The 26,355-nt window shown below is 30.5% G+C and overlaps 2 protein-coding genes across 5 annotated transcripts in view; one reads left to right on the top strand and one right to left on the bottom strand.

Moving 5' to 3' along the window:
• The window catches only part of LOC134693213 (peroxisomal targeting signal 1 receptor-like), a 41,001-nt gene extending 34,687 nt beyond the window's left edge, over positions 1–6,314 (bottom strand). For all 4 annotated transcript variants that reach the window (XM_063553947.1, XM_063553948.1, XM_063553949.1 and 1 more), the window contains exons 1-2: positions 6,194–6,314; positions 420–531 (exon numbers count right to left, since the gene is read on the bottom strand). In XM_063553947.1, the coding sequence (XP_063410017.1) occupies positions 420–515 (96 nt within the window). In that variant the 5' untranslated portion in view covers positions 516–531; positions 6,194–6,314. The remainder of the gene's footprint in view (positions 1–419; positions 532–6,193) is intronic.
• A 156-nt stretch (positions 6,315–6,470) lies between these two features.
• LOC134693210 (retinal rod rhodopsin-sensitive cGMP 3',5'-cyclic phosphodiesterase subunit delta-like) lies at positions 6,471–18,105 on the top strand. Its single transcript, XM_063553945.1, has 6 exons — positions 6,471–6,622; positions 12,537–12,599; positions 13,446–13,471; positions 14,444–14,569; positions 16,247–16,352; positions 17,008–18,105. Exons 1-6 carry the CDS (start codon positions 6,582–6,584, stop codon positions 17,087–17,089), a joined length of 444 nt encoding a protein of 147 aa, XP_063410015.1. The 5' UTR covers positions 6,471–6,581; the 3' UTR covers positions 17,090–18,105.
• The last annotated feature ends 8,250 nt before the right edge of the window (positions 18,106–26,355 follow it).

Genomic DNA, 26,355 nt, shown 5'->3' with positions numbered 1-26,355 from the left:
AACTGTTGGTTCAAATTATTTTTTTTATATATTTTTGTCAAAGGGTCAAAGTAAATACTTTGTCAAAATTTCAAGAAAACTAAACGAGCCAAATTAATTTCAGTTAAGGTTTTTTTTATTTAAACATATTTATTTACAGTGGATTGGGAAACAAGTTTTGCAACTTATATTAATCCCTCTCCTCTTTCAGTTAAGGTGTTGGGTACAGTGACCTTAACTTACTTATAATTGTGTTTAGTTCTAACATTGACAATGACAGATAAAAAATGAACATCTTTACTTCAGCAGCTCAGCTGTTAACTATCATTTTTTCTGTTTTAATGATTTATTTTTTTATTAGCTTATAATAATACAGGTAATAAGAAAAAAGTTTGCAATAGAATATTTTTAAGATCAGTCTTTCTTAAACAGATATATACCTGTCGTAATCCTCTATCTTGTGTGAAATGTGACGTCAATTTCATCAGTGAATTTGATCCACCACATTCCCCCTCCACCAAATTTCTCATAGCCATTTTGTCTATTTAAAAACTGAAAAAGTATTGAGATCAATTTTAATAAAATTGTTGTGATATATATTTAAAAATTGTATTCTCCATTTAAACTAGAGGCTCTTAAGACAATGTAAGAGCCTGTGTCGCTCACCTTGGTCTATGTGCCAATGATGTGCATATTATTATTAAACAAAGCACACAGATAGATTCATGACAAAATTGTGTTTTGGTGATGGTGATGTGTTTGTAGATCATACTTTACTGATCATTCTTGCTACTTACAATTTTCTCTATCTGTTATGAACTTGCAATTGGCCTTTTAGTTAGAGGAAAACATTTTGTAAAAACTGACCAAAATTTACCAAATTAATGAAAATTGTTAAAAAATTACTATAAAAGGCAATTACTCCTTAAGGGGTCAACTGACCATATTGGTCATGATGACTTATTTGTAAATCTTAATTTGCTGAACATTATTGCTCTTTACAGTTTATCTCTATCTATAAAAGTATTCAAGATAATAAACGAAAACGAACAAAATTTCCTTAAAATTACCAATTCAGGGGCAGCAACCCAACAACCCATTGTCCGATTTATCTGGAAATTTCAGGGCAGATACAGATCTCGACTTGATAAATAATTTTAACCCTTTTGGCCATGTTGGCCAGGTGAACTAAAAATGTGTTAAATCCTTATAATCATGATAATTCTTCAGCCAAACATACAAGATTATTAATTTACATTATTTGTTTGATGGCTGCTATATTTACCACTAAAAGCACAATGGCATGTCGTAACTAAGGAGTATGCCGCTATCTTGACTTTCTTAAAACCATAATGTCTGATAAATGCATTGGAATCTAAAATGAAATAGCACCTCAAAAACTTCATTTTAATCAAATATTATTCCAATTTGAAGCGTAAATGTACAATGATGTAATGTAATTATATTGTAACAGTCAGAGCTCAGACATAAACAAGTCGATTTTTGTTTTTGACTTTAAAGAAGTCAAAACATGTACATGTATTTATTATAAAAATGTGTTTTCAATTTTAGACTTATCTAAGTCAGAAAATGACAGACTTGTTTAGGTCTACATTTATTGTATTTATGTTGATATTGATATTAAGTTTGGTTCCAGGTGGTTGCATTGTAAGGAACTAATATTATCTTCGAGTTTTGAAACTCTCACTCATATTTTTCTATCTAGAAGACAAAGCATTGTCTTTCAATGTTGTCATTATTTGAGTTAGATGCATGACCTTTTATATGCGTGGGTCTTGAAGTTATCCAATTTTGATAACTTATCGACTTGTAGGAGTCGATATTTGCAACTTTTTGATTCTGGTCAATTATTTCTTGCTTAACAATATCTGACTTATCATGCTTATTAAAGTTACATTTTGTCGTGCATTAAAGGGAGACAAATCCTAAAACTTACAAATTTAGACTAGATAAGAGTCAAAAGCAGATTCAGACTTATTTATGTCTAAGCTCTGACTGTAATAATAATTATCTTTCCCTTGAAATTTTTCATGAAATGACGTCGTGTTTTGCCATGACGTAAATCTGCCAAAACCTTCATGAAATTTCACGGAATTCATTTAAATTTCATTTTAATACATTTTCGAGGCTTTAGTGTATAAGGTTTATCGAAGTGTATACCAAGAGAATATTTTAACTGACCAATCCAATTCAAGTATTTATAGACAAATGATATATATCATGTATATGAAATGATATATGAATTAATTACATTTTAACCAAAAATAGATGACAAGTCATTGTTTCAATGTCAATAAGAATGCTGAAAGGATTTCCCCAAGAATTCAACGAACTTCCAGGAGGGGAATAAACAGTAATAGTGGAAATACATGTATACAATGTATGTTTAAACAATTATTATGCAAGATCATTATTCTCAACTTCTCTTTTAAAAGCCGATGTACTAGTGAAATGCAATGAAAAATATGCAGTTAAGTTTTTTTAAGCAGCACATTGCCAAGGATAAATATTTTTGCATGATTTTAGTCACGATTAAATCATGAGATGTCAAGAACTTGACAATATGAATAAATATAAAATAAAAAAGTTGTTGGAAATGATTCTGCACTTGGTTAGTTTGGACCCTATTGACATCCATCAGAAAACATTTCAATATTTTGTAAGACAGTTAGTTTTTGATGCTATTTTCTATTTTTCTTGGACATAATCCCCCTGGAGTCCAAATAATTATGAGGTCTTCAAAGCCTTTTATATTTTTTTTCTTTGACCACTGTTGACGCAACGTCTATGTAAGGCGTCAAAGAAAAAAAATATAATAGCCTTTCAATACGTCATAGTTATTTGGACAAATAATCCCCAAGCTGTCATGATCAGAGTCAATACACCTTATCGCTATTTGTCTGCCATTACTGGATACAGTACAGTTCAAGAGTACCAACTCTCCCACACCCTACACCGCGGAAAATGTCGGAGCCACTCCGAAATACTCCGATTTTCCTCCCAAAATGTTGGGAGGAATTTGGGAGTAATCTCTCCCAAAATCAGGTAAATGTTTATTGTGATAACGAGCTCACTCTCTACACCGAGGAATTAATTGCCCTTATCCTACTTTGATCTATACCGACACAAGACTGAATGGGTAATTGGATTACCTGACAGGTAAAGGTTGAAGTAATAAAGAATTATATTTCCGGTCTACTGTACCAGTTTAAGTGTCAAACAGGTGTATAATTTTAAATGTCTTTTATACTAATTAAATTTCATTTGTGGTAATAAAAACTAGTCAAAATATTTTCGTATTTTTTGTTAGCCCATCTAAAAATATCTTAACCTTTATGTACTTGCTTTAAAAAAAACGATTATAAAATATAGCGGAATATGTGAAAAACAAAATATTCTACTTCAAAGTTAAAGTCTTTATTTAAAAATTATATTAAAGTCTAAAAGTTTTATATATATGCAAGTAAAAAGGAAAATTTATTCACCATTCATTAGACAAAATAATTGCCCCGTAATAATTGTGTAAATCTACGGCATTTTCTTTTTACGATTATCTAATTGCTGGAATAAATAAAAGATTTAAAAGCAAAATGTTGTTGTTAATTCTTTCAATTGTATTTAAGTTTTATAAAAATGAAAAATACTTAATTTTGACCTCGATGTCTTCACCAGTAAATTAATATTTTATTTACGAAATCAGCATATTTGTGTAAAAATAACAGGAAACTTTCGCTAAATTAATCTGAGCAGTTAAATAAAATTACGTGTTTGAAAGTTTGGTATATTCAAGTAAAAAGGAAAATATTATTCACCATTCGTTATGCTTAACACTTACGGCATTTTCGTTTTACGATTTGTTGGCAGTACAGCAGAATAATAATACATTTCCGTTACAACAGGAATACTTCCAGCTGCATTAATTCGTCTTTGTTTAATATTAACTTTCGCACAATGAATGTAAATTTGTGTATTTTCAACAAAAAGATTTTAAAAACAATTATTTGCCGTGCGAAGACAATTCCACGATACACATCTCAGTTATCAACAGTTTGGGTTGAACTTGAACTTGACTTACTTAACAATGTTAAATGCTAAAAATAGTTAACATCAATGTTATCCACAGCACGAGTTTTTAAAAGGGCGGGAAAAAATACTAGTAAACTCAGGTGACCTTTCTGGCCGACCGTGGGAAAGTCCATTCAAGGTTTCTAAAGTTGCAGAACGACATTTTTGTGCAATCGTATTGAGGCTCCAGAAGGTCCTTTTACAATTGATTTACCGGGAAAATATAATTCTTATCCGAATAAACGTGAACACATTTTTAACTATTTGAATTTTAATGTTTTATCTTTCAAAAAAGAAAGTACATTAGTTACATGTCCATGGTCAATAATATAGATTTACAGTTGGTGATGTATTAATTGAAATTATGATGGAAATTGTCCGGGGTGATTGATTGTATTCAAATGACAATAATCATGATAATACGTTATCGTATATAAAGAAATGCCAATTGTAGGCCGTTGGGAAATTTTGAAAATAAAATGATGACTGATTTAACTGGAATAGAATATTATGATGGGCAATTATGAGGTTTGATAAATTTTATTAATAATTAAAGGATTAGTGACCTATCGGATAGCGATAAGCGGATTACTTATCATCACAACTTTTAACATCTTTTGTAAACGTAAAATGATTGAGCGTCATAAACTTGTCAAACACTGGTAGAATTATAGTACATTTATTATATAATTAATGTGGAAATATTTTTCACTTTCCAAATTCAAATGACGAAATTGATATAAATACTTTCGTCAATTTGAAAACCGTTCCGTAAAATGCGAAAATGACGAGCACTATCAATATCACTTGAAATTATTTACTTTGTCAACAGAGTTGTCATTTAACAGTTTCTGTTCGTAATTTGAATTATTCAAGTCTGTATAAATGTACCGAGGCAGTGAAACATCATATTTTACATTGCTCAATAAATTAAGTTTACTTGATGATCCGATGAATCAGGTTACCAAAAAAACAACATGATTTTATTAGCCAGTTGATTTTTTAATAATGAACAATTACTGCACTGATATTGCTTATTGAATAAGTTATAAAAGAAACTAATTGTGGCAAAAAATCGTCCTTGCTGAAAAAATCACAATGTATGACCTGACCGGACTGTAATAGAAACACAAAATAACAATTTTCTTCATACTTTTTCGTATGTACGTTCTATTTTAAAGATAACGGCATAAGACACAAATATAAAAGATAATAATTATCTTATTCTAAATGATATTGTCACATCTTTATCTGTCAAAGAAAGGAAAACATTTGTTCAATTTATAATACCGTGATTTTAAAGCACACCTGTGCAACCAAGATCGATTAAATGTTCAAAGGTAAATTATCTGGGTAATCCAATTATGTTGTCACGCGTCGTTAATTTGAAGTACATCCGATGGGCAATAAACCAATTAACAGCCACGCGGTGTTGGGAGAGAATCTTTGGAGGATTTTAGGAGTGAAATCCGCGGTACACGGTGTGATTCCGAGAAACACGGAAATCGGAGAAAAAAGTTATCGAATCGATATTTTTGAAGAGTACTGTATATCACACAGGTTCCCGTAAAACTTTGACGTCATAAAACATAAATATCTGACGCCACAAAGGAAAAGTGATTGTTGTATGCATCAAAAGTTCAAGCGGCCGGGTCAGCCGGGATTAGTGATAAGGTGTATGCTTATCCAAATATTTTTGACGTATTGGAAGGCTATTTTGAATTTTTACTTTGACGCCTTCCTGCAACAAAAAAATATAATAGCCTTTCAAGATGTTATAATTATTTGCAACAAAAAAATATAATAGCCTTTCAAGATGTTATAATTATTTGGACTAAGTTAATACCAGCTACAATGTATATGTTTACATTGTACATGTATATCACAGGCACTTGTTTCTATCCATTGGAAGACCTACTATCAACGTATCGTAAATATACGTGGATAGTGGTTCTTCCAATGGATAGAAACAAGTGCCTGTGATGTATATAAGTGATAAATTTTATGAAAATTATCTGAAGAGGAGGGCTTGTTTAAATTTCATAAATGAAGTTACCACAACCAAAGAAAAAGAAGGAATCAATACAGTAATGACATTTATATTCGTTGAACAACAATATGTATTTACATATATGGTTTCCTTAACGTTCTGAGTGTTGACTATGATTTTTAGAAACAGGTCAGTCCATCGTCCCACATAAGCCGAACAACATCATTTATTGAAAATAGGACGCTTTCCGGTAAGTGCGAGAAATAGGTCTAATGATACTAATTTTCAACCTGGTTACTTTCTTTACTGAATATATTCACTGAAATGGGTCAAAACTTGCGAATATCGTTGCAAATAATTAAAGAGTTCGTTTTTTTTATCATTATAACCAAAAAGATCATACAAACATTCACTTGATACAGATTGTCGCGTAGGAAAATTTTACGAACTACTTCTAAATTGTTGACATTGGAGAATCGTGAAATAGAACCAGACTAGTTTTGATAAAACACAATTATAAATCAATATGCCATCAAAAGCAGAGGACATAATGAAAGGATTCAAACTGTATCCTTAATCAAGATAACTGTTCATATTTTCACATCAATCATTTTCATGAAACATGATAAATTTCAAAATCTAACATCGGCGTCTAGAGACATCCTGATTTTTGACATTTATGATAAATCATATCACATGCAAACTGAAATTCCCTTGGTCGACCTTTTTTATATATCTACTTCTTAACTTTATGACTACATGACATCCTTTTGTTTTCCAAATGTCCCTATTGTCACAGTCAGACACAGATTTGTATGTGGTAAACCTTTTAATTTAGTCCAAATAATTATGACGTTTGGCAAGGCATTTTATGACGTTTGGCAAGGCTATTTTAATTTTTTTCTGGGACGCCTTCCTACGGTCATAATTATTTGGACTAGTAAACCTTCTAAATTATTGGGGGGTTCTGATCCGTGATTCGCCTTAATTACTGTATTGTCAAATTCCCGTATTTTTCTCGAATCCGGGTCCGTTTGCGCCCATTCACGTTCGCACCCACTCATGTTTGCACCCCACATGTTCGCACCCTACATGTTAATTGGTTTTGTGTTTAAAATAACTTTGTAATCAAGTTTTGGCAAATAGTATTCTTCAAAGTATAATTCATTAATTGATTTTATTGTCTCAAAATAAAGCGAGGCAGCATTTTTTATGTGTTGAATAAATCTTAATCATGTTTTTTGAGTGTATTGTTAAAAAAAATAATATTCCTTTCTATTTAAAGTGGGATTCTGTCAACGTTTTATTTTGTGCTGAATAACACTTAATCATGTTTTGTTTAGTGTATTGCCTATAACTTTGTTTCATTGACTTGTTTCAAAATGAAGTGAGATTCTGCATGACTACGTTTTTTTTTGTGCGTTGAATAAATTTTATCAGGTTTCGGTTTATATAATAGTGGATTGCTATATTTTATTATTTCATTGTTTCAGATCAAAGGGACCAAGCTGTTAAAAACAATTATCTTTTGTGTTTTGTATTAAAGATATTCAATCTTTTACTCATGTAGCCAGGTGTATAGTGAGGCTGATAGAAAGTGACATATTGATGAATGATCTTTATTTCATAGGTACTGTGTAGTCCTGCAGATGGTATAAAAAGGCTTATTTTAAGATGTTTCTTTGATTCATTCCAGCGTTATCATAAGTGCATATTAATACGTCATCAAAACAGTGGTTCCGGTTGCAATAAAAATAGAAAATTACCGGTTACACATGAATAAATTCCGGAATCATAAGTGACTTGCTCACATTATGTTTCCCCCTAGTAAGTCTATCAAATATTGTTGAATATTGTCGGCCTTCCAGGGAACTCACGGTCAACTAACCCCCAATTTATTTTATATAGCATAGTTAATCTAGCTGTTCTTCTTATTTTTAAACTTTCCCCTTCAATCTAAGGATTTTATTAAGTTGGAAACTTAAAATCAAAAGTGACTTGCTCACACTCATACCAAGCCATAAATACATTCAGTATTTAATTCAAATCAATTAAAAAAAACAATCATGATTTTAATATTATTCAACTGGAATTTGAATTAAAATTGGAACATGTAGAGTGCAACGGACCTTGGGTGCGAATGTGCGAGGTGCGAACGTGTAGGGTGCGAAAGTATATTGGGCGCGAACGGACCTGATACCATTTTTCTCACTCTATATTTTATTACAGACTAGGGGAATAGCTGTGGTAGCATGGATGGAGGCGATTATATTCCGACACATCAAAACATATCTGCTTCCAGCATCTATATTTTAATCAGACAAAGATGACGTCACAAACATAGATATAAAATACTGACAAATGGGGAACAACTCTCTCTTTAATACAAACAGAAACATAAACTGACCATACATACTGATATATATAACATCCCCCCCCCCCAAAAAAAAAAAAATAAAAAAAATAATAAGGTCAAGAAGGTACAAATGTAATAACAATGATGAAGTGGTTTACAGTTCTGACATGACTGATTAATTTTTTTTTATAAAAAAGAACATTATATAGATATCGGAAGATGTGTTGTGAGTGCCAATGAGACAACTCTCCATCCAAATAACAATTTAAAAATTAAACCATTATAGGTTAAAGTACGGCCTTCAACACGGAGCCTTGGCTCCCACCGAACAACAAGCTATAAAGGGCCCCAAAATTACTAGTGTAAAACTATTCAAACGGGAAAACCAACTGTCTAATCTATATAAACAAAACGAGAAACGAGAAACACGTATATATTACATAAACAAACGACAACTACTGTACATCAGATATTATAGGATATATCTGAAAGTTAATCACCAAAGATAATGATGACAGAACCTTTTCAACATGTTCAAAGAATTGTGTTAATTTGGATGTTAGTAATAATAATAATAATAAATTCTTTATTTAAAGCGGGTAAACTCAGTTAGTTACAATAAACTAATCTTCCCTGAGGCCCTCACATACAAATTACAATACAATCAAAACAGATATTTACACATAGTTAATTTACAGTCATGTAGTTCAATGCATTGTTATTAACATAAGATATAATGCTGTTAAAGAAGTATACATGTAGTCAAAAAAAATCAAATGAAAATAAAAAATAAACATTACAAACATGACAAATGCATTGTAGCAAACATTTCTTATCAGGATTGTGTTAGGTACTTCTTGATACTTTGCTTAAAAGCAAAAGTGTTTTGAGCTTTACGCATTTTGTGTGGTAGTCCATTCCATAATACTGATCCAGAATAAGCAAAGGATTTCTTAAATAGTTCAGCTTTTGGTTAGTTTCTCTTGCTTTCTTTAGAATTATATTTGTCTGACATTAGGGGAGTTCAATAGCTTTCTGTGCGGTATGTGTTTGACTAGTTGAAGTCTGTATGGTTTTAAATACATTTGTTTACATGTATATGGACCATAATTTGCTATTGGGCTTCGTTTCGTATAACTATAGAAAAGTGATAAAATGTGAAATACTGTAAGAAAAGTTGCAACTACATCTAAAGATGCCATTATTTTTATCAACATACAAGTGTATGCTACTCTTCCCTAGAAATTTTTTTAAAATATATGAATTTAAAAGATTCTACAACCGTATTTTTGTGTCGTTTCTCACGTTACTTTTTGCTTCCGAAGAGCATAACGCTGACTGATTTATAGATAATCGTCACCGGCAAATTCGTAACTTTTGCTTTCAAATAACAAAGAACATCGACCAATAAGAATAGTGAGAAGAAAATGCCGAGAACTATAAGTATTTATGTAGCAGATGTAAGAACAGTGGCGTGATTTTTGTGTCCGATTTCGTAACGCAATTTTTAGATGATGTAATCTGCTTTGTTGTAATAGAATTCTTAAAAACAATATGCAAATATGAACTCTCGCGAGATGTTCAAACAGGTAAATCCGAGATGATTTACATTCTTGTTTTGATCTTCGTAATAATTAAGTAAGAAAATTACGTTATCGTTATGCGTTACATTTCACACGAAACAGAAGTCCAGTTATTTATCAAAATTGTTTTTGTCCTTAAGTTCTAATCATTTCCGGTCATACGTGAAACATGTGACTAACATGTGACAACGCCATTACGGCTTGATGTACGAAATACTAGGTCTAAACATTGTTTTTGTTTCCAACGGGATGTTAGCAAACATAATCTGTAGACTTGTTTCGTCTTGTTTAAAAGAGGAACATGCAATTGTCAAAGAGATTGCGCCGGTGGTCTGTTATTTTTCCTATGTGCATTATGTTACATACGATCCTGTGTGAAAATAAATGCCCAATGACTTGACAAAATCGATTTCATATTTGACAGACGTTAGAACACACTTCGTTTCCCGATACTGGCGTGAAGAGTCCTATGAAAAATCAATCGAAAATACGTTTCTTATCATTGTACCAATGCTCGTTGGATTGATTTAACTTCAGCAGTAAATATTACTGGATATTTTAGGTGAATAAATATAATTTAATAAAAAATACATGTTAATATACCGTTACACTTGAAATGTACAAAGTTGGAATCTTTGTCACAGTTTTTAATTAATATTTTTTATTCATGTTCTGCAAACACTTATCAGAAACGCAATAAACTTGTCAAAGGAGAAGTAAACTTTTACCATGCATGACTTGAAAGGAAGTACTTTATTGATTTTAGCCCACTAAAGTAGGTTAAGATGTGGAAACCATGTAGATGGTGTACAGGTCACAAGTATCACATTGTGCCTATTTTAAAGATTTTATTGCGAATCCTATTGAACCTTTCCATAGATTCACCTGATAGTTACCTGTCCATTTAAACTTTTGGCAGTTCGATTGTCCCATCTAGCAAATACAACAGGTATTGTTTTCTGTATAGTTTATTCACTCAGACCTTTAAATTTCTTCTAAGAGAAATATATCACTCATTGATTAATCTACCTGAGTAAAAAAATTATCTGCTAAATTGATAGAAATTACATGTTTCACATAAAAAGAAATGACTGTAATTTCGTGTTTATGAACCATTTATAATATTTTTTTCAATCTGTTAACAATAAATAATAATTTAATCATAAACAGTTTGTTTTTAAAATAAAAAATATTGTTCGTATGAAAATTTGCATCTTTTAGTTTTTGTTTAGTTATAGAATACGTTTAAGAAGGCCTTAATATATAAACATCAACATTTTTTAGTTTTTTTTATCAATTTTTTTTTGGAAATAGGAATAATGTTAATTTTTTTTAGGAATCAACTTTTATTAATGTTTGAATCAGTGTTTACATTCAACAGATTGAAAATATAATACATTCAAACTCATATAGTTTTTTTTATAAATAGTACACATGCTATTTCCATTTAATTTAGCAGATAATTTTTTTACTCAGGTAGATTAATCAATAAGTGATAGATTTCTCTTAGAAGAAATTTAAAGGTCCTGGTGAATAAACTATACAGAGAACAATACCTGTTGTATTTGTTAGATGGGACAATAGAACTGCCAAAAGTTTAAATGGACAGGTAACTTGCAGGTGAATCTATGGAAAGGTTCGATAGGGTGCGCTATAATTCCAAGTTAAAAGTTTTTTTCTTTACTGGATTTAAAGAATGTTACATTCATTGACATTGCCAATGATTTGGAATAAATTGTATATAACTGGAATATCAAAACCAAATATAAATACATTTTTTTGGCTTAAACATGAAAATACAACGATTATGGTATCCTGTATCAATGAAGAAAATATGGAAAATTCTGAATAAATTGTACTAATTGTTTTCAAAACAAGCACATATTTAGGAGTTTTATAATACTGTTACATTTAAGATGGATTTTAAGAAAAAGTATACTGTTCAGATTATTTTAAGCAGATTTCGCAATAAAATAAAACTAAAAAAATGCTTTCGGTTTCTTATGGTTTCCTGTCAGGTTTAAAAAAAACTTTAATATAACATTGAAAATAGATTTTAAATATTAACATGAAGCAAGTAACACTAGTAATGGTGTTTATTTATGCCTTTTGAATTATATTGTTCAAAATAAAGAAAATAAAGATTGGTTTCCTGTTTGGTTTCATGTCACGTAAACGGTGAATCAAAATGTATTAATTTTTTCTCGAAAAACTCAATTTTTCCATTCATACTATTCTAACACCAACACAACCCACAAAATAAAAGTTAAAATTTTAGAACTTATAAAAAAGGATATAAAAAGAAACCAAAGGCTGAATACCAAATTATGGTCCATATACATTATTTGGTGTCTGCCGTCTGGTGGATAGTTGTCTCATTGGTAATCACACCACTTGTTATTTTAGTTATTGACTTTCAATTAAATCATGTTAATGTATAAAAGTCTTTCTAGTTTAGTAATTCATGGAACTTATATGGTCAACAGGGCTTAAATCATACATGTCATATTCAATTCAAGAAGTTTCCTTAACACAAAAAAAGTAATTGGATGAATTTACGAGATGCTGACAGTGGTAGAATATTATGGCAGTCCAGTGATGATCTGTATGTATGATTAAACATTTCAATATACATGTAATATTTAGATATGATATATGATCTCGCTTACTAGAGGACAGCTGGATAGTTACTATAGTAACAATACCTGTACACAATAAATAAATCATATATACATGACACTGTATATATATGTTTAAAAATTTTACAAAACAACACAAATATTTCAAAAAAGGAAACTTAATTTAGTTATGAGAGAGATGTACAAAATGTATATCAACACCTAAATCATTAAAGCCCCCCTCCCCCCCCCCCCCCCCCCAAAAAAAAAAAACATTGCTGAGGAAGATCAAGATTTAGCCATTAGGACTGTCATCAATGTGTGGTTTGTAAAATCCATTTTTATGTTATATGTTTTTCTGTCTGTGTGTTTGTTTGTTAGTCTGTCCTTTTATCCGTCTGTCTGTCCCGCTTCACCAAGTTCAGGTTAAAGTTGTTATTCAAGTTTGACAAGCAACAAAAACTAAAGTTGTAAGGAAAACCATATGAATACAATGTAAAATAGTAAATAGTGATAGTTGGTTGTTGTTTATGTCCAGTGGCAAATATCTTTATTTATGTTCTGGTCCACTAAGCAAAGAATACTCACTCTAGTCTTATAGAAAGCAGTATATACATGTAGGTATAGCTATAGGAAATCACACTGAACTACACTCATATCTGCTGCTGTATAATTGAATAAATGAAGACAATATCACAAAAAAATAATAATGCATGCAGCAAGACACAATCTTGTGAAATACCCATTAGTATGATAAGTTAAGAATTAACCAGTTGAAAATAATAGTAGCATACAATTTTCACTGTAACTAATTAGTTTGAACTATTTTACAGGTCATCTCCAGATAAAGATCATGAAGGTAAATAATTGTATAAAAACAGATGAGATAAGTTAGAATTATAAATCTCTCTTGAAACAGACTTTTTCCTTATAAATGGTCACAATGTGTTCAATGTACAATACTACATGTATGCTTTATGAGCATGTAGAAACTATGTTTTGCAAATAACAGTATCAGTTTTAAGTAAAAAAAGTGTAGACTTAATACAAGACCAAATATGGTAAATGACGTATTCATAAAAAAAAAGTGTAGACTATACATGACCAAATATGGTACATGACGTATTAATAAAAAAAAATTATCTTTTATAAATACTCACCAGTCATATTAATCTTGAATTTCTCAGTAGATATATTTATCCCTCTAACTTATATGCATTCCTGTGAACATCCAGTACACCTGATATGGGTATAATTGTTACAGATAAAGAAGCAGATTTGTGTTTCCTTTAGATTGTCAGCTGACAAGTCAGAAATATACTCAGGATTTTTGCCAAAGTCAATTTGAAAGCAGCACAAATACAAAACAGCAAGTTTATAAAAAAATATATGTATTTGTTTAGGGGCCAGCTGAAGGATGTCTGAGGGTGCGGGAGTTTCTCTCTACATTAAAGACCTATTGGTGACATTCTGCTGTTGTCTGTTCTATGGCAGGGTTGTTGTCTCTTTGACACATTCCCCATTTCCAATCTCAATTTTGTAGCATGATGAAAAGTAAGAAACATTGTCCATCAAAGACAATTGATGTAAAAGTTAACATCCTTTAACAATGAGCTAAAACCCATATCACATATATATAGCATGTTGCTGTCTTGGATTTTTTGTAATATTTAATATCATTGATATATTTCTAATTCATAATTAATTTTAGTGGTCAAAATAAGATAGATGTTTACCATGCTACATGTATATTATAGCAATAATTATATTTCTATTCCATTATTAATTTTAGTGATAAAAAATAAGATGTTTACCATATTATATATTTTAGCTCGTGTACCCAAGAAGATCTTAAAATGTAAAACAGTATCCAGAGAAATTAATTTTTCTTCAAAGGAACAGATGGACAAATTTAGATTAGAACAAAAAGTTTACTTCAAAGGCAAAATTTTAGAAGGTATGCTCATATTTATGTGTAGTTAGATGTTCATAGAAATAAGAAGATGCGGTATGAATGCCAACCCACCATCCAAGTCACAATGAATTAGATTCACTTCAAAACAAGTATAACACTAATCGGTACATACAAATAGGTCTATGAGAGCAAAATGTCTGAGACAAGGTTAGAAACTAAATTTTTAAATCCATAGCTGAAAGTTAAAAGTTTGTGCAGTTATAAATAGACAATTGTGTTGGATTTTGAACTTCACAACAATTCAGAATAAGGAAATAGTTATAGTTTAAAATATTTTATTGTAAAATCAGTCAATTCTAACCACATAAAGGCCAAGATTTCATTAGCTGAAGAAGACATGTATACAAAAATTTAAGACCACTTTATACTTATATATATTCTGGCTCAATCAACTGGATTTTACTCCTATTCCTTTCTTATTAATATGTGAATTTCTCTCTTTTTTGTGGATTTTTATGTCCAAACCCTAGTGGAGAGGGCATTAAGTTTTACACTTGTCCATATTTTTGTGCATCCGCCATCCGGACATCTGTATGTTCAAACATTGGTTTCAAATCTCTTACTTACTTTGCTTCAACCACTTTATGTAACTTGAGGATGTTTGCTGCTCAGTTTCAAAATAAATAACTTTTCTTAAACTAGTATATATATTGATAGGGGAGGGATTAGGGAATCAAAAAAGCCAAAAAAATATAGGGGTCAATGTGCTTGTTTTCTAGATATTTGCCATTAGAATTGTGGCGTGAAAATATTCTCTCTTGATTTTTCATACCTTTATCAGTAAACAGTTCAAGTTCTCAAATACTATTTAAAAATAAATCAGATTTTATAAGACTTTTACAAAAGGCTTAAAATTATACATGTAAAAGATTTAAAAAAAGAAAAATGGGGGTCCATGGGCAATTTTTTTTTAAGGCATTCAAATGGATCAAACCAGAGGATTCCGAAAATCTGACAAAAACTCCAAACTATGACACGCAAACATCCTTAAACACAATGCTTAATACCAAAAAACATAGATCAGTTTTTCCTTTCTCAACTTTTACCTTTCACGAATTATCTCCCTTTACAAATGCAAATTGCTGAATTTTTCATTTCCAATCTATAACTTAATTTTTCCTCAACCATTTGTTATGGATGCTATACACAATGCTTTTGTCCACAAAACATGGATCAAGTTTGAATTCTTGTGGAATCACTTTTACTGTTCTAGAGTTATGCCCCTTCACAAATGGAAAAAAAATCTCCTATTAAACTTAAGTTTGCCTTTACCAAATATTATGAAATGCTGATTCCATAAAGCTCGGATCAGGTACTAAATTTTGGCAGTGTCACTTTTACAGTTCTTAGTTTATGTCCCTTTATAACATTATATGCAAGCGGTGGCATTATCTGTGTCCCATGAACACATTCCACATTTATTTTGTATTAAAATAAAGTCTCAGATGTTATTGGAGCCAAATGACCATAAATCTGTTTCACTTTTGTGAGTTCTAACCAGTTTTTCAAAAGTATGCTTTTGAATACAATGAAATGAGTTTTACAAAAAAAATTAAAATGTGCATACTGTTTTAGATAGTTGTTCTTTAAAAATTTAATAATTACAAACTTAGATACATATATATACATGTAATCATCACCTATATAATTTTTTTTTAGAATGGTATTTTGAATTTGGCTTTGTAATTCCTGATTCCACTAATACATGGCAGTCTGTGATAGAAGCAGCTCCAGAAAGTCAGATGATGCCAGCTAATGTTCTAAAGTAAGAATTTCAATGAGTTATATTGCAATCATATATGTGATCACCACATCTTCTTGATATCAGACAACCTACTTCTCTTTGCTTTATAGATAACATTGAGAAAAGAAATGAGGAATGTGTCAAAGAGACATGTACAGCAACCGGAGGAAAGAGCAGAAAACACAAAAGGCCACCAATGGGTCTTCAACACAGGCTTCAGCTGGCCCCTAAATAAAAATTTCTTCTAGTTCAGTGAAAATGGAAGTCTGATTTTACATGAACTAAAATTTTTAAAAACATTCTTACTACATTGAAGACCCATCGGTGGCATTCGGCTGTTGTCTACTCCATGGTCAGGTTGTTGTCGCTTTGACACATTCCCCATTTCCTTTCTCGATTTTATTAAGACTTACAAGGATCAGAAAAACAAATAATAATTCCTCTTGACTTCCAGTATGTAACAAATAAAGCATTAAAAATGTGGTTTCTAATTTAAAAAAATAGTCAATAGTAAAAACAATCAATTAAAAAGAACGGGAATAAATGCCCTTAAGTCATGCTTCAACGAGTTCAAATTAGAGGGGATTTTTTTCCTAACGGACAAGAAAAGCTTCATGACCTGAGTTCATTGGACAGTGTGTAATTGAATAATTAAAACTATTTTTCCTTTTTTCAGTGGGAATGTCATAATAGAAACCAGTTTTTATGACGGAGATTTACTTGTCAGCAAATCCAAAGTTAGAATCTTCTATGTATGATGATAGTAACACAAAGACTCATAGTCCCATTCATAAACTTCACAAAGTGCAGACAAGTAGCTCATCAAGGGGGATTAACCTGTACAGCACTTGTAGAACGATAAAACGTGCAATTATTTGTGATATTTGTCTGATGTTGAATACATTATTTTGTCTGCTAATATCTGTTACTACTTTGAGGGATATTTTTTTCTAATCTTAGAAATATATATAGCAATTCATTTGGGAAGGGGTGTATTGAGGGGGGATATGACCTTTATCAGGACTCCTGGATCTGGTGTTTTTAGCTCGTGATTTCAGGATTGACCCTTTCAGGATACGGGAATTTCTTTATTCAAATTTCAGGACCTCAGGATTTCGTTTTTTTAAGCCTGGGATTTCGGGATTTCGTTATTTTAATCCCCTGATTTTGGGATCAGGACCCATCCCCCCTCTTTATTCACACAGAATTTCTTTTTTCCAGATTTTAATAAAAATATTCATAATAATTAGCAATAATGTGTGGAAAAGATAAATTAATATATATTTTTTTGGTAGTTCTGTCAATATGAACTAATGTTTCAATATGCTACAACAGTTCTACGATTGTTTTCACTCTGTGTATAGTTTTATTGGCCTTCTATTGCATTGCTTGCTGTAAACTTTTGTGCTTTCCTGATCACTAGCCGTTTCTGTAAATTAGCAAGGAATTCATTATACTTATGCAATTTTGAATTAATAAACAATAAACTTGTATTATTAACCTAAATATGATGGATTGCACAATTCTAAAAATGTTTTTCTTTAAATCGATATATGTCAATCAAAAAAACAATAATTTATATTTATTTGAATAAAATGTTGTTTAAATGACATTGGAGAACATTTTCCCCTTGCATTATGTGCATAATTATCAAAGGGAAATAATCACAATAGATAGTTGTATCTGTCTCATTCTACAAAAGATATTCACAGTACTTCAGGGAATTAGGCAAATATATATGTGTAGATACACTTCCATGTTGTCAGGGCATATTATTTTTATACGACCGCAAATTTTGAAAAAATTTTCGTCGTATATTGCTATCACGTTGTCGTCGTCGTTGTCGGCGTCGTCGTCGTCGTCGTCCGAATACTTTTAGTTTTCGCACTCTAACTTTAGTAAAAGTGAATAGAAATCTATGAAATTTTAACACAAGGTTTATGACCATAAAAGGAAGGCTGGTATTGATTTTGGGAGTTTTGGTCCCAACATTTTAGGAATTAGGGGCCAAAAAGGGCCCAAATAAGCATTTTCTTGGTTTTCGCACTATAACTTTAGTTTAAGTTAATAGAAATCTATGAAATTTTGACACAAGGTTTATGACCACAAAAGAAAGGTTGGGATTGATTTTGGGAGTTTTGGTTTCAACAGTTTAGGAATAAGGGGCCAAAAAAGGGCCCAAATAAGCATTATTCTTGGTTTTCGCACAATAACTTTAGTTAAAGTAAATAGAAATCAATGAAATTTAAGCACAATGTTTATGACCACAAAAGGAAGGTTGGTATTGATTTTGGGAGTTTCGGTCCCAACAGTTTAGGAATTAGGGGCCAAAAAGGGACCCAAATAAGCATTTTTCTTGGTTTTCCCACCATAGCGTTAGTATAAGTAAATAGAAATCTATGAAATTTAAACACAAGGTTTATGACTATAAAAGGAAGGTTGGTATTGATTTTGGGAGTTTTGGTCCCAACAGTTAAGGAAAAAGGGGCCCAAAGGGTCCAAAATTCAACTTTGTTTGATTTCATCAAAATTGAATAATTGGGGTTCTTTAATATGCCGAATCTAACTGTGTATGTAGATTCTTAATTTTTGGTCCCGTTTTCAAATTGGTCTACATAAAGGTCCAAAGGGTCCAAAATTAAATTTAGTTTGATTTTAACAAAAATTGAAACCTTGGGGTTCTTTGATATGCCGAATCTAAAAATGTACTTAGATTTTTGATTATTGGCCCAGTTTTCAAGTTGGCCCAAATCGAGGTCCTAAATTAAACATTGTTTGATTTCATCAAAAATTGAATAATTGGGGTTCTTTGATATGCCAAATCTAACTGTGTATGTAGATTCTTAATTTTTGGTCCAGTTTTAAAATTGGTCTAAATTAAAGTGCAAAGGGTCCAAAATTAAACTAAGTTTGATTTTAACAAAAATTAAATTCTTGGGCCTCTTTGATATGCTGAATCTAAACATGTACTTAGATTTTTGATTATGCGTTATCTTTCTTTGTCCAGTATAGTAAGCAAGAAATATCTCCAAGAATTTTTTTTAATTGGAGTTATCTTTCTTTGTCCAGAATCAACTTAAATCTTTGTTATATACAATATACAATGTATATTCACTTTTTACTACCAACTGATAAATTTAAATAATCTTTACCATTCAGTGATAACAAGCAGTTTTTTTACATCTTAATATTTTATGATGTATTTAAATGAGTAGTAATTGTTGCAAACTTCACTAGAATATTTTAATTGAAATTAGTTTTGGAATAAGGGAAAGGGGGATGTGATTAAAAAATTGGGTATAATTTTTCTCATTTGAAATTTCATAAATAAAAAGAAAATTTCTTCAAACATTTTTTTGAGAGGATTAATATTCAACAGCATAGTGAATTGCTCTAAGAGAAAACAAAAATTTTAAGTTCATTTGAATACATTCATTCTGTGTCAGAAACCTATGCTGTGTCAACTATTTAATCACAATCCAAATTTAGAGCGGAATCCAGCTTGAATGTTGTGTCCATACTTGCCCCAACCGTTCAGGGTTCAACCTCTGCGGTCGTATAAAGCTACGCCCTGCGGAGCATCTGGTTCACTGTTGTTATTCTATGCTAGTCTATACAAGTATAAACTGGAAACAACATCTACACTCTACAGTACATGTATTTATAGTTTCGATGTCTTTTCTTTCTCTGAAAATACCATACATATTAGATTATTTTTTTTTGTATAATCAACCAAAAAGGTCTTATGTAAATTTACATTAGGAGAATTGGTATGCACCCATGCACGCCATACAACAATGCACTTACTGTGTATTTGAGGTGGTACCCAACACTTTCACTAAAACTATTTTGGCTTGTTTAATTTTCATAAAACTTTGTATTTACTTTGACACTTAAACAAAAATATAAAAAAAATAAAAAAAATTGAACCAACTGTTTTGTCCGAAAAATTACACTGGTTATATAGCAATTTGACAAACACAAATTTTGATCATTGAGAAAATTAATATTCCTTTTACAACACAATGTAATTAAAACATTTAGCTGACTTTACAGAGTTATCTCCCTTTAGTGTTAGGTACCACCTTAATGACTATTTAACCTATGTTTAGGTTGATGCCATGTAATTTCAAGCATTATAGACTTGTTCTATGTTTATATTTGATACAAGTGTTGATTTGAACAAACCTGTTTAATTATACATGTTATATGTGTCACAAGTTTTGATGGCCTTAAGTTCGTAATTTTTTTCAAGGGGTCTAAATGTCTTAAATTTTCAAGTCAGTAACTGATTTATAACCTGGTTTTGTAGAGGGGACATATATCACTCAACAGTTAAAATTATACATGCATTTAACCTTTTTGTCTTGTTTTTCTTTTGATGAATTCCATTTAGCATTATTTTTTTCTGCAACCACCGTGTTCATTTGCATACATTATTTTATATAATCATGAATACAGGTATATGATGGAATGTATTGGAAGAATGTAGCATGGGTTTATTTTAACTTATTTATGATGTTTGTATGAATATACTGTTTCAATTACTTGGATATTTGTGATCAATTACAATATTATACCATATATAACAGCAAAATATTTTAACTTATTTATGATGTTTGCATGAATATATTGTTTGAATCATTTGGATATTTGTAATCAATTACAATATTATATCAAGAATATTTGTTTAAATGTCACAATCAGTCAATTTAGCATAAATTACTAAATAACTAGTAATATATGATATTTAGAATAACTTTCTGAAAAGGTCTAACAAAATATATTTTTGATCATTACAAGGATTTTTCAAAGTTTTAATGCGTGGCCTTTACACATTACAACACAGTTTGTGGCAATTCCAATTTTAGTTTGTGCCTAAAAAGTTATCTCATGATATAATATGCTATAAGCAAACTTACAAGCAATATGAAAAAGTTTTTTAAAATGCAAATGGACCAAATAAATAATTAATCAACTCAACTTTAAAATCTTCAATTAAATTTACTAATATTTGAATGAGGCAAATTGTACTAATTTCAGATGAATTCTGTTTCACCTGCAATACTCATTGTAGATTTGTATGTGATTAGACACATCTTTTGTTAACCATATATTTTATTTCCTGGAATACTATAGTATCAATGTGTATTCAATGCAGGAGATTTTAATATTTTTGCGAGCATGCATAAACTTTATCCATTCTGAAATCTTATAGATGGCCAAAATATTTCTTTTTTCAAATGATGGAAATTTTAAATTTTAAAGTTGAACAATAAATACTCAACTATATGTTATGAATTATGACAATGTTTTTTTTCATATGTTTTCTTACATTTTATAGTTATAAAAGATTTACTTATGTTTTTGTTTATTGGGGTTTGTATGACCTCTGTTTATGTCACATTGAAGTGCTTTTAAAAATACACACAAAAATGTCTGGAGATATATTTTATTGTCTTGTTTTGATTGTGCCTAAAACAAAAGTTTTGGTGATTCAAGTATGGAATCTTTCAAGACATAGATGTTTTGTATTTCTATTTATTGTGGATTAATTTGACTGCAAAGTATATGACTCTTGAATATATCTATAATGGAAAATGGCTAGAAAAAGTCTTTAATATAAGGTTAGAAAAAGTTTTAATTTTCTAAAATACCATCATGTATACTTTGTTGAAGCAGACATTTGTAACCTGATATATAAATGTGTGTGAATGAAAAAAAGGTATTGTTATCTAGGTAAACCAATGATTTTTTATGTTGAAATCTGTAGAAGTATTTTTGACTTGTTTCATTTTATCATGTTAATACATTCCAAATTTTCAAACATATTTTGCATTAAATTTAAATTAAAACAGAGCAGCTGTTTGAAAGTAATAAAGATAATTATAAAATACTTTTTTTTTAAAAAAATATGTTAAAATTATCAATTTGAAGTTTTAATACTTTTTCCATTTGAATAACAAAATTAGAATGCAAACCATCTGAACACTTTAATATATTGTTTCAAATGAGTAGTTCGAATTCCTATTAGTGTAATTTTTTAGGTTGTTTGTGAGAAGGGCTATTTAGTCTGTGAGAATAATATGCCTATATGAGCCGGTGGGGTCAATATTCCAGGAAAAATAAATACAACAGTAACTTCTTTAGTAAATGCAGTGTATAAAATTTATATTTCTTCATAGTAGCTTATTAATCTCGGTGTTTAGAAATATAATAGAATAACTGAAATGTCTTTCTTTTTAATATGTAGAAATCTTTATTTAGCTGTAATATATTAAAATGAGCAGAATTTTTGAAAGTAAAATGGACAATTCTTTTTTGTGAATATTGTCACATTGAATTCTCAGGCATTCATTTGTTTCAAAATTTATAGTAGTTTTAAGTTGATTTTTTTTTATCTCTTAACTGTTAGTGTATCTTATTTTCACAACTCTTTCACACTTTTCAAAATGTAAAATTATAATGTCTAATTTACATGAACATTTTTAAATGACAATTTTTCTGTTAAATTATGTCGGTTTCAAATGTTTTCAATTATTTTAAAGCTGCTTAAACTATAAAGAATCATATTACTGAAGAAAGAAAGATGCAATTATGTTTGTTTATGAGTAAATTATAAAAGTCTATTTTAGACAGTATACCTTTCATTCATTTAAAGCTTACAAAAAAGATCTACACATTTGAATACACTTTATGAATAAGAACCATAATTAGTGGTGATGAGTGTCGGTATATATAATTCTGATATGTTAAATTTTAGAAAAGAAGGTATAAAGTTAGTACCATCAGGGTACCAGTATTTATATTTGACATTCCACATTGTAAATAGCTTAGTTTTCCACCATGTATGAGAGATCCGTCCATAGTATCTTAATGTCATGAGTGACTGTTCTTTTGTTTTGTCTTTCTACATTAAATGTCTTTTATGTCAATACTTTGTTTTGTTTTATTTCAAAACCTTAATAGTTGTGTAATAGAAAGTGAACATGCCATCAGATATAACAAGAGAATAGTGTTAAGCATCATTACAGTTATTTGTCTATAGGACACCTAATAGAATGGCTTTAACAAGAATTTCTCCTACATCAGAGGAAAGCAAAACATTTTGAAGACATGACAACATGCAGTAGTCAAACAATAACATATAGTATGTGTATATGATTTTCAAATATTAAAGATTTTCAAATATTAAAGAAGAAAAAAAGATAGGTTATATAAACATAAAATAGTCATCTCCATCTTACCGAAATAGGTTACCTAAAGGAGGATAATTTTGAAATTTAAAAGAAACCAATTTAGCCATAACCGTCACACATGCTTAATTCTTTCAAAATAGGATTTTTGTGATTTTTTTTGGGTGAGGGGAACATTCCATTTTGCATCAATAATTATACAATTGATTAAAAAACTTTATCAGAAGGTGCTTTTTATTTGATATTTTGCCTTTTTGACTATATTCCATGTGGATAATCATCACAAACAGTCATATTTACACACAACCAATATAAAAAAGAGATTTTGACATGATTGCCAAATGAGACAACTATCAGCTTTATAGATTACCTTGTATCACTTCCCACAAAATGTTCCAGCCAACAAAAAATACTGAATAGTAATCTTAAAAAGGCTCTGACATGACGAAAGGTAAAACAGTACAAAGAGGAGTCCCATGTCCTGAATTATGACTTGACAATAAGGTTTTGTTATTTACTGACTGTCACAAATAAGTATAATATATTGTTGATGAATAGCTAGGGAAGTTTAACCCTTTAGTTGGTGTGTAAATAACTATTTATAGCCTAAATGTACTGTTGGGTAGATGTAAAGTGGGGAAAAAATAATAAACATAGAAAATGTCAACAAAGTTAATGCCACTTGTTAAAGAAACATTTTCCTCAGGACCCTCCCCTAGAGTTGTTTATTTCAATCCTAAATAACACCAAGAACATACCCGTAGCCAGGGGTTGGGGGTTCCTTAAAACCAAACAAGCACTGTTAAAGTCAACGTTCTGTTCAAATTGTGACTGTTAAAGTCGTGTTCATGAGTCCAAATAACCCCCCTTTGAAAATTTCTGGCTACAGGCCTGAAGAAACTATTCCAGCTGCTGTACTTAATTTTAAACAGAATTTGTGTTAAAAAAAACATTACAGTCAAACATTTTTTGTCAAGTCTGCGACTTTTGTCGCTATAAGCTCTACATACAGGGATAGTGATCTGCCAGAGGCATTGTTAACTAACTTCTTAAAAACTTTATATTTTAGAAGGTGGAAGACCTGGATGCTTCATACTTTATACATACTGTGGATTCATTATTATTCGTTTGATTCGTGGGTATCGGTAAACCATGAATAAAAATGTTCAAACAAATGACAAAGAAGTAGGTCCGATAAGGGCCGATTTTGGCCTCAAATTTCAGGTTCATCTAACGAAAGATTTAGGACATTTTTTAAACACTTGAGTGTCTAATTCAATTGCATTGTATTGTCAAGAACAACCAATATTTATGTAACAGAAGCATTCTACTTTCCAATAAAAAGCTGAAAGATTACATTTTCACAGATTTGTAAAACTGCTATATTTTGGGGCCAAAAATGGGTCTTACTGAACCTACTCCTTTTACATATGCCAATATGCTGACTTTTTGGCAAAACCACGAAAACAAATAACCACGATAATGCAACTTTTCTGCAATCCACGAAAATTGGTACCCATGAATATTAATGAATCCACGTGAGATGCCTTATATGAAGAAGTTTCTTGATGTCAGATGTCCATTGTCCTTGACCTCATTGTCATGGTTCTATGGCTACTTGAAAAAATGTTAAGATTTATTGTACTGTTATTTTCTCTTTTATTATGAGTAACATGATAACTATAATATTTGATATGTGCAAACCAAGCAAGACCTCATGTCCTTCAGACAGTTTTCACTTGACCTCAACCTCATTTCATGGATCAGTGAACAAGGTTAAGTTTTGGTGGTCCAACCCATATCTCAGATACTATAAGCAATAGGGTTTAGTATAATTGGTGTATTGAAGGATTGTAAGGTGAACATGTCCAACTGGTAGGTGTCATCTGACCGTGACCTTATTATTATGGTCCAGTGTTTATAGTTAAATGTTTGTGTTTTTATCTATATTTTCTTTAATTAAAAGCAATAGATCAATTATGTGTGTTGTATGGAAGGATTGTCTGTCTGGCAGGTATCATCTGACCTTAAATCATTTGGTGGTTCATTGGTCAATGTTACGTTTTCATGGTTAAGTCTTTTTCTTAGAAACTATAAGCAATAGGTCAACTATATTTAGTGTATTGAATGATTGTAAGGTGTACATGTATTTCTCGTATGGTTTATTGTCGAGCCTTCGACTTAAGTAGAAAAAGAGAGACATATATAGCGATCCTACATTTCGTCGGCGTCGGTGTCGTCGGCGGCGTCCACAAATATTCACTCAGTGGTTAAAGTTTTTGAAATTTTAATAACTTTCTTGAAATATCCTGGATTTCAACCAATCTTGGACAGAAGCTTGTTGATGTTCAGTAGATAATATCCAGGAGTAAATTTTTTTCCGTATTTTACTTATAAATGGACTTAGTTTTTCTGCCAAGAACCATTACATTCACTCTGTGTTTAAAGTTTTTAAAATTTTGATAACTTTCTTAAACTATCCTGGAATTGTACAAAACTTGGCCAGAAGCTTGTTTATTATCAGAAGATAGTATTCAGAAGTAAATTTTGAACAAATAAAATTCCATTTTTTCTGTATTTTACTTATAAATGGACTTAGTTTTTTCTGCCAGGAACCATCACATTCACTCTGTGGTTAAAGTTTTTTTTAATTTTAATAACTTTCTCAAACTATCCTGGGATTGTATGAAACTTGGCCAGAAGCTTGCATGCTTGTTTATGATCAGCAGATAGTACCCAGAAGTATTTTTTTCCCGTATTTTACTTATATATATGGACTTAGTTGTTCTTCCAGTTAACATAACTTAATAGTCTGCCGTTAAAGATTT

Source organism: Mytilus trossulus, chromosome 12 (genome assembly GCF_036588685.1).
Source record: "Mytilus trossulus isolate FHL-02 chromosome 12, PNRI_Mtr1.1.1.hap1, whole genome shotgun sequence".
Lineage (NCBI taxonomy): Eukaryota > Metazoa > Mollusca > Bivalvia > Mytilida > Mytilidae > Mytilus > Mytilus trossulus.
Note: the sequence above shows the minus strand (reverse complement) of the source record. Positions and strands in the feature narration are given on the sequence as shown.